The sequence below is a fragment of the Cupressus sempervirens genome, chromosome 10 (assembly GCF_028749045.1).
Source record: "Cupressus sempervirens isolate cs-2001-9-10 chromosome 10, ASM2874904v1, whole genome shotgun sequence".
Classification (NCBI taxonomy): domain Eukaryota; kingdom Viridiplantae; phylum Streptophyta; class Pinopsida; order Cupressales; family Cupressaceae; genus Cupressus; species Cupressus sempervirens.
Window position 1 is genome coordinate 521,201,991 of NC_143127.1, and position 14,508 is coordinate 521,216,498.

Here is a 14,508-nt window from a genome sequence, read left to right on the forward strand (position 1 = left end):
TCAAGTATTTTGGACAACAAAATTACCAACATGGCATCATACACCATATATATAGCACTGTACAATGACACCTGTCATTAGATGACTGGATCATATCATAAAAATGCCATGTCATCTTTATGTGGATGGAATGGCTTCCACATCACCATGCTGATTAGACTGTTGACATCATACTGACATCATCATTTGACTGGTCAACTCTTTTCTTGGGTAACTTTGACCGACATAACTTCTTCATATGGGCTCTGTTTTGAAACCGAAAATGGTTCTAGAATCAATGCAACAAACACTACAACTTGGCATCATTTTTGCATGAATTTGAGACTCCATTTTCACCTTTTTTAAGTCAACCTCTAGTTTGCTGATGTGATTAAACCTTTGACTTATCATAACTTCTAAACACGAGCTTTGTTTCCACCTGTTCAAGTTGCACCGGGTTCAGTTTTTTGGGCTCTTTGTAGTCATGCTGAATTTGAGAGATTTCGAGACTGAAATTTTTGACTTTTCTAGATCCACCTAGATGATTCCTCCCCACTGAGAAGCTTTTGGACCTCCAAAAGTTTGTTTTTACATAGAATGGAAGTGAGGTCGTGTTTGCCTCACTTGTCCCATATCACCTGTACAACTTGCTGGAATTCTAAAATTTCTAACTCATCATAAACACAATTAAAAATGAAATAGCATTGCTGACACAATCCACCAGTATTCATTGTTACATCCACCACCCACATAGTGCCAAGTACCAACCAGTAGAACACGAAGCAACAATACTGAAAAAACTGATGAAATAGAAAAAGTGTCAACATGTTGGACCTCTTGAATAGGAACATTAGTAGAAAATGAATTATTCAAACTCTCTTTTACCATCTCTGGTTGAAGACTTGATTCTACTTACACTTGATCCTCACTAGATATTGTTGACATGAGAGTTAGTTTATTGCTTGCGTTAACAATCCTTGTCAAATGTTCAGTGTTTACAATTTATCCATCATTCTTAATGTGATGAGCCTTTACAATGTATTCAATTCCATCCTTAAACAAATGATACATGTTGTGTTCCCTGTAGAAGATAGATTTTCTGTCATGTAAGTATGGGCTTCCTAAAATAATTCCGTAGATACCAAGTGGTTCCACATCAAATTCAACCTCATCCATGTACTTAGATGTTATTGCAAATTATAACTTACATTGCTCTGTTATTCACAATCTGTTATCATTGCACACCCAACCTAATGGATAAGGTTTCTTATGTGGCTTAGTTTCCAATCCCAACTGTTTAACAACTTCTGAAATTACATTAACTTGAGACCTACAATCTATCCATGTGTCAATTTTAGTGTTCTTTGAAATCACCCTTATGTGAAACAATTCACATCTTTTACTATCTTCAAGAACATCATGACTTTTGGAAGTGTTAGCACATGAAACATTAGTGGTAGAATCATTACCAACAAAAGCTTTACCTTTCAAACCTGCAACTGATATTTTTGTTTCATCATTAGAATTTGATCCTAGATCCTTAACAACAACTACAATCTTCTGCTTTCCTTTTCGATCCTTCTTAAACCACTTTGGTTTCAATTTTGGATGCACTTTCCAACACTTTTCATCCTCATGCCCTTTCTTTTACAATGTGAACATGTAGGCTTTTCACCTTCGTCTTTCTTCATTGTGGCTGCCCTCTTACACTTCTTGTTGCCTTCAGGAGGAACAAATTTCTTCTTTGAACTAAAACTTGTATTTCCTCCACCTGCTTCAATATGGGTTTCTTGTACACATACTTCATCAAAGTTAAAAGGACTAAACATCAATATTGTATGTATCAAATATGGATGCATTCCACCTATATACTTTAACAAAGTATCTTGTGTATAAAGAAGAATTTCAAGAGTTAATGCCTTCTTCCTTAACACACTATCTTTTACCTTGCTTGAGATTTTGCCAATCTATAATGGTTTGTTGCATATAACCCAAAGGATGAAATTGTTTCTTTAAAGAATGAGTAAACTCAAACCAATAATTTTACCACTTGTAGCAAGATCATCTTGCTTCTTACTCTCCCACTAGACTAATGTAGTACCTCCCATTCTGAGAGTAGCTATCTAGATGTTGGAAGAATTACCCAAAATCTTTTGAACCCTACAATACACTTCAATTTTCTTAAGCCAGTTATCTAATTTTTTTGCATCCAATTCACCACTATATATAGGCAACTCAAATTTTACATCAAGTTTTAGAAAAGGTGCATTAACTTGCATCGGTCATTTTTTAAAGAAGTAGAGGAAGAAGAAGAAGATGAAGAAGTTGGGGATGGAGGTTTAGGAGGGTCACTACCACCTCCTACTTGTTTTCCTTTGTCATCTTTTGACGAGGATTTAGCTTCCTACTTCCTAGTCCTGTCTGTCTTTCTCTTCTATCGCTCATGCCTCTCTTGGAGAAGAATGTCCACCAACGCTTTATTTCCACAAAAGATCTTTGGAAGACTTCCACATCAAACACGGGAAGATTTTGTTTAGACACCACTAATCATGGAAAGTTTATTCTTTTTCCAATCTCTAGATTGAACTCTTCAAGTTCACTGTCTCCTTGTTTTAATCTCAACCTAGTTAACATTCATCACTTGCAATTTCTTGTAAAATGGGCTCTGATACCAAACTTGATGTGTAAACTAGGATTTACAATTTTTATAACTTAACCCAAAGTACAAATTTAATTCCCTAATCCAGGCAGTAATTGTGTAGCTATGTGTTTTTAACCTTTGAAATTATAAGATGAATTATGTTTTAAACACGATAATTAAATTGTGTTTAAATACAAAATCTAATTTTCCTACTTATCAATTGATGAGCTTAAGGGGCTTTCTAATGAATGGTTCATAAGGCACAATACTTGGTGAAGATTTTGCAAATGAGGTTGCAAGTAGAATGGGTTTAACCATGGAGGAAACTTTGTTGTTAAGTGTGTGCTCAAGGTAGAGTAGCACTGGGATGGGTGACCTCCTGGGAAGTCCTAGTGCTTCACCTTTGTGAGCATCACCTAGATCCAATGAGTGCTAAGTGTTCCAATTATTTTCAGAAGAGATGGATTCATGTGAATCACTACTCATGAAACATGGGTCAATGAGTTTAACTCAAAAGTACACATTTAAATCATAATAGCAATATGGCAATTTGACTTTGTGGAAAATATCTCCTGCTTATCAATTGATGAGCTTAAGGGGCTTTCTAATGAATGCTAATAAGGCACAACACTTGGTTAAGGTTTTGCAAATGGGGTTGTAAGTTGAGTGGGTTTAACCAAATAAACGTGAATCGGAATCGGATCGGAATCGGCAAGGCCGAATCGAATCGTGAATCGGCAATGAATCGGCGATGAATCGGCGATGAATCGGCAAATTTGAAAAAACCCTTTAAATTTAAAGATTTTAACAATTTAAAACTTATTTCATGCACCCTTTATTGAATATAACTTAAGCACACTATAACATCATCAAATAGAAGTTAAAACTTAACATACATAAACATGGAACATAAAATCCATCACATACGTAACTATGTTATCTAAAATGTAAATTGTAGGCTAGCTGAAGTAAATAGAAATCAAATGATTATAATGATTTAAATCATAGAATGTATGTAAGATGATCCATAAGACATCAAATCATAAATTTATGTAAGAATCTAAGATGAAGATCCATGAAAGTTTGAAACATATGTCTATCAATGATTCAGTATCAATATCTGTAAGTGTAAACAAAATATAAAAACAAGGCTCCAGCTCAAGCCTCAGGCTCATAGTTATCATCATCCTCAACATCATCCTCAAGCTCGGCTATAGCCTCAGCCTCAGCCTCTGAGTATCCAGTCTGCCTAGTAGCAAGGCGTCTAATGTAGGTCCTAGAGGACTGTCGAGCCATATCTCCCGCATATAAGATGGGCTCACGAATGTCGCTAGGGCCTGTGTCTGTGCGTGCACGTGTGCGTCTACCAATGCTTGAAGAACGTGCTCTAGCTGCCTCAGCTTCTATATCCACCTGGTCAATCCACGCACGGTCTTCCTCAGTGAAGACTGGATCTACAACCTCTGTGAGCCACTCTGATTCTGGATCAATCTCCTCCAGAATGATCGGAGAGGAGTCAGTGCCCAAAATCTGTCTGATCCTAAGACGGAGGTTGTAATGAACGAAGACAAGATCATTCAACCTCTGCACTGTCAACCTGTTTCTCCTCTTCGAGTGGATGTGCTCGAACATGGACCAACTGTGCTCACATCCAGAAGCGCTGCTTGGCTGACTCAGAATACGAATGGCATTTTTTTGAAGTTTTGGGGTTGTGGCCCCAAACATTTGCCACCATCTATCTGAAATAAGGGAAAATAAAAATAATTAGTCTCATTTACAAATTACAAATTACAAGTTAACTCTAAAATTACATAATCAACTTTAAGTTTAGAATCTAGATTCATGAACATTGAATATATTATTTAATTTTTACCTGGCTGTATTGTTTCCCGAGCATCTATGGCTACTCTGCTAGAGAAAAGTGGCCCTTCTTTATTATTGAACTTATCAAGCTCAATAATTGCAGCACTGCTATCCTCATCAGTACTCAACCTTTGGATCACTGTATATAATCCGGTGAGAACCTCCTCATCCGCCTTGAAGTCAGGACGGAAACGAAATACCGAATTCAAAAAGTAAGCTGCTGCATGGATGGGTCTGTGGAGCTGATTCTGCCATCTCCTATCAATGATGTCCCAAATAGGGGCATACTTCTCCTGCACTCCTGCATACTGAGCTCTAATGGCCTCCTTGGCCCTAACCATGCCCTCATATATGTAGCCCATAGAGGGCTTCTCCCCATCAGCAGTTCGTAGGAGAGATACAAGAGGCTCAGTGGCCTACATATAAAGTAAAACAAAAATTTGAGTCAAAACTTCAACATAGAATAATTCAATAATATAACTTAAGGTAAAACTAAATCATTAAACAATTAGCATAGTAAACTGTAAAATATTAAATGTTAAATTGCAATAAAATTATCTTAAGGATTTCTCTAGCAGGTTTCCAAAAACCATCATCATCAAATATGCAATCCACCACATCTATCCCTGCAGTGGTCGTAGCATAGGAAGATGAAATCCACTCCCGCCCAACAAACATGCTCCTCAAATCATCCCTTGATGTCAACAAGGACTGCAAGGTGATGAAATTCGAGGCAAACCTCGTGATCCCTGGACGAGCTAACTCTTTGTCTCATGTGTACTTCCTCATTGTGCTAAGGACAAATGAATGATTATAAATAAACTTGCATATGTTTTTTGCCCTTTCCACACATGACTTGACCCACTCAAGTTTGCCAATTTCCTCCAACATGAGGTCAAGGCAGTGTGCTGCACAAGGGGACCAAAATATGGTGGGGTGCCTCTCCATCAAAAGTTTGCCTACAACAATTTTAAGATAATTAGAAATTCAAATTTCAAACATGTTAGAACTTAGGAAACTTAGAAATTCTAAGTTAGAATTAGAAAAAGTTCAAAATTCAAATAAATTTATTTTCAAAACTTAAAAAGTTAAAAGTTTACCTGCAGCAACATAACTTGCTGCATTATCTGTCACCACTTGCACCACATGTTGTTCCCCCACCTCTGCTATAACTTCCTCAATAACCTCACATAAGTATGTGGCGTTTTTTACATGAGCAGAAGCATCAATGGATTTGAGGAACATGGTATATCCTACAAGTAACAAAACAACAAATTATAATTACTATTAGCAATCAACAAATCAAAATTTGAAATAGTCAATCACGATTCAAAATTATGTATGTAGGAAAGTAGAATGATCAATCACCTCCACAGGATACAAGAAAATTGAGGAGTGTTCTTCCCCTCCTATCTGTCCAACCATCAGTCATGATGGTGCAACCCTTTTCGATCCACTCCTTTCGGTTGTCCTCAAGCTCATGCCTCATATCCTCAACCATTTCCTCCAGGAGGTATCCACTCAACTCAGCCTCAGTTGGGGCTTTAAACCCCGGACCACAAATGGTAACTGCATCTATCATGTTCTGCCAATAAGGAGTCCTGTCACAAATAGATAATGATATTGATTAGAAATTTAGATGTCAAAAACTAAAATCATAAAACAAGTAGATATAATTAAAGTTTTACTTTTACTTTTAACTTTAACTTTGAAGATAACAAAGAAAAAAGAATCAATTACTTGGCTGCAATAAATGGAATGTTGCAAAAGTACCAGAATTTGCAAATCTCTTTTCTGGCAACATCATGAATCTCCTTGTTCAAACCCATGCCCTCAAGCGTGGGTTGGGAGCCAGGAGTAGTGCGGGGCACAAAGTAACTATCCATTCTGCTTTTCCGCACTCTAGGCCGCAATAGGTTGGTGTTGGACTCTGTCTCAGTATGAGACCGACTACCACTAACACTCACATGAACACTAGCACTAGGATGAAAAGGAGGCCTAGAAGAACCCTCTCCAACACAACCTACGGATGCGGAAGCTGATGCAGATGCACTTGCAGATGTAGATGCGGTTGCAGATGTGGGAGCACGGGAGCCAATACCTCTTAACCCTTCAAGTTGCATTTTCTTAGTCAACTTGTCTTGTTCAATTTTTTCTAATGCCACTAAACAAGAGCGTTTTGCCTCAGCGGTTTGTTGAGTGCAAACTGTGACATCATGGCCAGGTATGCCAGCAATGTGGTATTTCAATCTATAGATACCTCCCGAATTTATTTTTTCTTTGCAAAATATACATTTTGTTTGATATTTGGTTCTCCCAGGAAACTCTTCATTATATTTCCAGCATTCATCTTTTTTACCCATTGTGGAAATTGGAAAATGAAAGCAAAGGGCTGCTGCAATAAAAAAATTCATGTAAAAAATCAAAGTTTGCAACTAATAAACAAAAACTACAAAACAACAAACCCTAGTTTGCAATTTAGTAAAAATAAAAAACATTCAAGATTTGCAAATGAACACTAAAAGAATTTAACAAAAAATGCATACTACACTAACATGCAAAAAAGAAACCAACACTTACCTCTTGCAAATGAGTTGAGGAGTGTTGATATTGACTCCTTAATGCTCCCAATGCAATTTATGGCCTCCCCAAATGGACTTCTGATCTCTTTGGTGCTCTTCCTTCTTGCCGGTTGGAAACCTATGGATTCTCTTTTCTCTTCTTCTCTCTCACTCTTCCTCTCTTCTACTCATACTAAGCAAATAGAAGGCTCTTTAGGGTTATAACAAAGAGGAAAGTCAACTTAGAAAGCAAATAAAACATTTTTTTTTTTTAAAAATTGAACTTTCTATCCTTGCTGCCGCGGCCGATTTTTGGAGATTCACAATGGCGATTTTGGCGATTTTTGCCATGAATCGCCGATTTTGGCGATTCAGGCGATTCACTAGAAAAAATCGCCACCAGCGATTTCCGATTCCAAAAAAATCAGGAGCCATGAATCTTATCGCGATTTCGGCGATTTCATGGCCATTTTTGGAAGTATGGGTTTAACCATGGAGGAAATTCTCTAGTTAAGCGCACTCAAGATGGAGTAGTATTGGGATGGGTGACCTCCTTGGAAGTCTCAGTGCTCCACTTTTGTGAGCATCACCTAGATCCAATGAATGCTAAGTGTTCCATTTATTCTCATGAGAGATGGATTTATGTGTATCACTACTCATGAAACATGGGTCAATGAGTTTGACTCAAATTGACACAATTAAATCCTAATAACAATATCACAATTTGACTTGTGGAAATTATCACCTACTTGTCAAACAATAAAAAAAACTGAAAAAATGAGAGAAGAGAGAGATAGAAAAGAAGACGCAAACACTTGATAATGGATTTTGTCCAGTCAGGACTATGTCTCCGGGTCCACTTCTCAATTTGGGGACCACTTTATTAATGTTGCTAGGAAAAACACCTTATTACAACACCCAAGCTTCAATCTCGATAGTCTCCTTCCTTGCACTTGAAGACACTTCACAAAGTCTTCGTACTTACAAAGATCTCTCACAAAATATTCACCTCTCAAGAATTACAAAAATTCTTCCTAACAATTTCTCACAATAATTCTCTCCTCCAGGACCAATTATTTTCCGAAGGAAAATACCCCTCCTTTTATACAATTAGTTTTACTTATTGTGTTGATAACCATAATATTTACCAAAATCTCCCATATCTGCTATTCAAACACTAGCCTTAAAAAATAATGACCCTTATAATTTTAGGATTACATTATATTCTTAGTGAAATATGCTAACCCACTCAAATTAAATCCCATTCCAAATATTGGAATTCAATTTATTTTGGTTTGGCTTAATTAGGACATAATAATTATCCTCAAAATCCAATTAGTTGGGAGAAAAACTTCTTTGTCCTTTTTTTAAGGATCCCCAATGATCTTGTTACTTAAAATAAAAAACATTGAAATTAATGCCAATAATCCCAGGTGGCATAGCGGTAGGGACTTGATTTGACGTGGGTGGTTTAGAGTTCAAATTTCGACGGTGCTATTTTTGGTTTGTTAAAACCGTTGGCTTTAGTCAAATACAATATATCTTGCTTCAAATACCAAGTTGCCCTTGTAGCATTGTGGTTGAGATGCATGCTTGTAATATAGAGGTTACAATTTCGAATTTTAATTGAGTATTTTGGATAGCAAAACCGCCAACCTTGGAGGGGTGCTACATGGCACAATATTAATAAACGTGCCACTAGATGATTGGGTCATATCATAAAAATGCCATGTCATCTTTTTGCCAAGTGGACAGAATGACTTCCACATCACCATGCTGATTAGAATGTTGGCATCATGGTGACATCATCATTTGACTAGTCAACCCTTTTTATTGGTAACTTTGACATGCCATAACTTCTTCATATGAACTCCATTTTTAAAACCAAAAATAGTTCTAGAATCAACGCGACGAACACTACAACTTGGCGTAATTTTTGGACGGATTTGAGAATTCATTTTTACCTTTTTTAAGTCAACTAGAGGGTTTGCCGATTTGACTAGACCTTCAACCGAGCATAACTTCTACACACGAGCTCCGTTTTCACCCGTTCAAGTTGCACCGGGTTTAGTTTTCCGGGCTCTTTGTATTCATGCTGAATTTGAGAAATTCTGAGGCTGAAATTTTTGGCTTTTCTAGATCCACTTAGATCAATCGATAACATCATGCTCATTGATGGAGCCAAAATTCTTGAGTCTCCATTCTAATTTGAAGAGTGCAACATAGGAGTAGCATTAAGTTTTTGTGACTTCAACTTCTGTCATTTCCAATTTTGTCTACCTAACTAATGCCTCTTTTCAATTATGTTTCCTCTTTTAATTATAGGATCAGGTTGCCAATATTATGAGTTTATATATTTCCTCCCTGTTCTTAATCGTGTATGGCTTTTCTCCATTCAGATATAGTCACTGAAAGGCAGCAGATTAATGTTATAGGATTATATGATCATGTGAGAAACAATAATTGTATCACTGCTGAAGTCATATTGATATTAGACATCATTGCATTTATAATAAGGATCAGATCAAGAATGTGTTCATAAGGACAAAACTAGCGGTCTAGAGAACCAGAGGATGCCTAAGAAAGTCATTTTGATGGGTGTCTCACTTTATATACTAGAAATGAAAATATACTATTTGCTTTAGTATTCTGGAAATCATCAACACTATTGAAGAATCTATTTTGCTACATACATTTTGCTTATTCTAAAGGAGAGAGAGGATAAAAGATGCCTGTTCATTTCTAATACAAGTCGTCAAGTCTGCAATGGAGACCTCCAGATTGCCTTTATATATCATTGACATATATTCAAAAGTTCCTATTTCTCTTAGGGTCTAAGGGAAACTCTTGCTTGGTGTAGTGAGGGTGTATTTAAAGAAAGTTATCTACCTCTATCAAGATTGTGGTGAAACTTTGCTTCAAATTAAGTAGGTATTTCACATGACTCATGTTAATCTGCCATCAAATGCTATCAGGGCACCATTTCATGCAATGAATTTACCCGAGTTTTCTGAATTTGATTTCTTGGAATTTGATGATATAAGATATAGTAAGCAGCATGGAAACATTGAATATCATTGAGTAATTATATATTGTTCAATGATGAACAATGATGAATGATAGCGTGCATAGAATGAACTTTGATTAAAGCGGCAATCACAAGCAACATACCCAATAATTGTGATGCCACCAATAATAAGGATTGATTAAAATCAATTAACTTATATGTATTGTTACTATAGTAACATACTCAGTGCAGAAAATTAGAAAGATAGTATGAGAAACATTTTGGTCAAGAGAAACCAAAGTCAGATTCAAATCGAAATTGAAACTATCCAGATATAGTGCCGTCAATGGAAATTGTTCAGATATTATCATGCATGGTTCACAGAGAAATATCAATATGCGATAAACTCTTGTTGAAGCTTAGCGAATACGAAAGGAATATGGTTATTGATTTGTCGATATGTGGATAATATGTCCATGGATGAGCCAGGAGGAAAACGTGTTTTTACTTGTCACGAAAATAGTTCTGAGTAATATATTTGTATATGAATTGTTTTAACTTTGTATTTTTGTGGTAGGAAGAGCCAACAGAAAATTGGAAAAGTATTATGGGCAGAGATTTTCAAGTATAGTTTGGAGAAAAGATGGCACCGTTGGGAGTATTGACATGTGTACGGGATTCAAGAATCTGATCATGCTTTAATGGAGGGATCTTCATGCTCGGTTTGCCCAACATTTTAATGCCAGAAAAGACATACGGGAGTTATGGAGACCAATGAATGTAGAAGACTTGAGGACGATAGTGCTACGTGTTCATGGTGGCTTTCTCACATAATATCAAGATGTTTCTCAGATCATTATTTGGTATTTCCCTAAAGATATGCCGTCAAATGGCATCAGGCGAATATATATGCAAAACTTATCACCAGAATTATAACCGATGACCACCTTGTTTAAGAGTTTCATTAACATTCAGATTAGTTTTTAATGAAGAGGTGCAAGGTTTGGAAATATAACCAACACCCTTCAGCCCTTTATAAATATGTGATGGAAAAATCAAACAAACTACCATTTATTCTTATTCTAAAAAAATATCTGCATTCTTGAGGCATACAAGTTATTATAATTCCTTTTTTGGAAGAGATTGAAGTTGAACTAAGCTCTTGAAGATTGAAATTATTGGGCATACATTTCAATATTGCGTGATATAAAATTGTGTTGGGTGGAGCATCTACATTTGAGTGTCTTCAACATGAATTTTTTGCCAGTATAATCAGTAAAATTTTTATTTGCTTTAGAGTTAAATACTATATAGTTCGTCCTTTGTGATCATTTTTATTTTCTATTACTAATTTATTATTGGGATAAGTGGATCAAATTATTTTCTTCTATTTAAACCCGACAAATACAAATATTGTGGAATATTATAATTGTTTCCTTATATGTATCTATTTTGTCCATTTAAAAGTTAAAACATTATAGACTGGTTTAAAAATGCATAAAACGAAATAATTTGATGCATCCTGATAATTGAATTGTTCATAGATTTAATATTCATAATATCATAAAGTTGTGTATGAAAACATATAATTTTGACTCTATTGCCCTTTTAAATTTCAGCACTGATCATTAACTCGCACATATTTCTCAATCTTTTTGTTGGCAATATTCTAATCTTTTTCTTTTAAGGGTTTAATATCTATTTGTTTTAGTAATTCACTTTTAATCTTATTTTAGCATTTTGCAAGTTTATTAAAGTAATCATATTTCAAAGATTAATACTCAACATTTGCAATTCAAAAGTTTCCTTGAAATCTTGCCATTTAGGGAAGTTGTCTTTGCATTGTATCCATTTGCTATAAACGTCTTAGATCTAAGTTTGTTGTCTAGGATTAGGTGTACAGGCCTTGGTTTTGCAGAGCCAAAAACGCAGAGGATCTAAATCGAATTGATTGATCCTGTCAAGTTGGTCACAACCGATTAGAAATCCCAGCATCGAGTAGGCAAGGCTCGTAGGATTCTAATCAATGGTTTGATAACCGACTCATTATGGAAGTTTGTGACCTTTTTGGTAATCTCTTGTATTCCATCCATGAAAACATTAGTAACTAAGGTGCAAGGAACATTCATTTTCTTATAAACCAACCCCAAAGAAATATTAGTGTAGAATGAAACATCAGTCAATCCAAAGAATGAATTGTCAAACATGTAGATGTAATCCCTAGGTCCTCCTTTCTCCAAATTTACATAAGTTACAAGCTTAAAACATTCTATCGTTGGTGCGGCACCAAAACTTTAAGCAAGTACGAAACCATAATTGTGATAATTTTTTAATGTCAAAGATGTTGAAGACACCATGAATCATTACGTCCCATGCATAAACTTCATCTCTAACTGCGTATGATTGACGCACATTGTGAATCGTCAACTCTTGTAATGTGTCCAACTCAGATTTTACTTGATTTACCCTAAAATGCCCAACTTTACTTTGTCTCTACAATGTTCCTTGCTAGGAGACTGCCAATTCCAATTGATTAACATACATCACTTTGAATTTAAATCGAATTGGAACAAAAACCAATGAATGGTTAATAATATATTTAAGCTCCGATTCCTTGTTCCTTTCTTTAAACATCAACCCTAAGGAAGATGGGGATTTACTTGTCATAGGGCACTTGGACACCAATCTACAAGTAGGTTCCCGCAAGGCTTTAGGACCCTGTCCATATCCCGTCTTGTAATTCACCTACCTTGTGAGGATTTACTCCACCTCTCCCTACACAACACCAACCTATCCTCTTAAGGGGCTACAGTAAGTGATTAAGGATTTGGCTATGAGTATAATAATATCTCATATATATATATATATACACACACATGTGTGTGCGTGTGTGCATTTATGTATGGTATAATTCTGTTTTAACTATTTTTAATAGATGTAAACGCTACAAAATATATTAGACCACTTCCCTAACCCTAATAGAAGATGGTGGAATTACTGTGCTGCGGTGCTTGGAAACCACCTACAAGAAAGTTTCCTCAAGGTTTTAGAAACACATTGTTCATACCCATCTCAGGACTTCTCCCTTGATGTAATGAACCACTAACAAAGATAAAACTAAACCATGAGCAAACATAAAGATCCTAAGAATTTTTTTATTTTTATAACATCATATTACAAGAACAAGTACAATGATTGAATCATTCTCAGATCGTAGACCTCAACATAAAAGAATATATCATCTAAATAAATTTCCATAAAGATGTCTATACATAATGAGTTCAGTACAATAATGATGAACAGTATCATTCAAAGACGCCAAGGTCCAACATAAGAATTTTACAAGTATCAAATTCAGTTTCAAGAAGTAACTTCAACAGTCTTCCTTCACACTAGTTATTCAACTTGAACACCTAAAAATTACACAAACATGCAACACAACACACAGAGGGCTCAGTACACACTGAGTTAAAAAGCGTAGTCCACCTGCACACATGTCAGAATAAACATATATATAAAACTGTAAGGCAGATATCTAACCACATAACATAGTGCAATTCTAATATTACTATGCAAGAAGTAACATCTTCTAAACAATGCAAAATTAAACTCGCACTAAGAATAATCAGTTAATGAACCATATATATACTGAGGTGTCATCACCCTGGTGCTAAGATACTGCATCCGTAAATGGTAAGCCCTTAGACAACACATAGTGGGATTCTCTATAATACTTGTGAAATGACGCAATAGAGACCTGCCTTGTTCTCCGTACTTAACCTTACTGGTTTAAGTCATAGGTAAGGACAATTATCTTTTGTTTATAATTAACCCTCCCAATTCATCTTAAAATTATCACTGAATTAATTAACTGAATAGGATAAATCGATATTCAGCCACCTCGATATATGTTCATTACAGCTATCCTTAACATACACATCAATCAGATATTCTAAGAATGTACATGCAACTAATAACAAGTCAGCTTTCTCGTGATATTACATTCTTCATCTTTTAAAACTCTCATCTTCTACTGTCAAATTTGAAAGTAAACTTAGGTTATTTTAATAATAGAAATAAATACTACAATATTACGATCTCGTAAATATAACTAAAATGTTACAACAGTTTAATGATATTTACCAGTCGTAGTACTATACTACTTATCTCTACTATTATAACAAGCTAAGCGTATCCTTCGAATCGACCAAGATAATTAAACAATACACATATGATAATCTTACCTTAATTGACAAATCATCAAACATGTATCATAAATCTGCTTCACAAATGAAATAACTTACATTTCAATCACAAACTAAAATATATCTGTATGTAAAGAATTCTGTTTCAAACACTTAATCTCTAAACAATCCCTAAATACTATAAGGTACTTCATAGCCTAAACTAAACATAATTGAATCCAAATGCAGCCAAAAAGATCCTTTGCAATATCA

General features: G+C 35.4%; 2 protein-coding genes across 5 annotated transcripts in view; one reads left to right on the forward strand and one right to left on the reverse strand.

The window, feature by feature from the left end:
• LOC149534936 (phosphoribosylformylglycinamidine synthase) overlaps nt 1–14,508 on the forward strand; it is a 290,247-nt gene that overhangs the window by 140,590 nt on the left and 135,149 nt on the right. The window lies entirely within an intron of this gene.
• Nucleotides 5,152–7,298, reverse strand: LOC149534937 (uncharacterized). Of its 4 annotated transcripts, none has more exons than XM_089804272.1 (4): nt 7,064–7,298; nt 5,852–6,878; nt 5,584–5,736; nt 5,152–5,391 (listed from the first exon to the last, which is right to left on the reverse strand). In XM_089804272.1, the coding sequence occupies exons 2-4, from the start codon at nt 6,063–6,065 to the stop codon at nt 5,255–5,257; spliced, it is 504 nt and encodes a 167-aa protein (XP_089660398.1). In that variant the 5' UTR covers nt 6,066–6,878; nt 7,064–7,298; the 3' UTR covers nt 5,152–5,254. The 4 variants fall into 4 exon arrangements, with proteins under 4 accessions (XP_089660398.1, XP_089660397.1, XP_089660396.1 ...); XM_089804271.1 differs by having other exon boundaries at nt 5,152–5,442; XM_089804270.1 differs by lacking the exons at nt 5,152–5,391; nt 5,584–5,736 and having other exon boundaries at nt 6,069–6,875.

Bases quoted from the DNA above. Each gene is read 5' to 3' on its own strand.
- LOC149534937 (XM_089804270.1), bottom strand. From the start codon at position 6,846: ATGGGTAAAAAAGATGAATGCTGGAAATATAATGAAGAGTTTCCTGGG.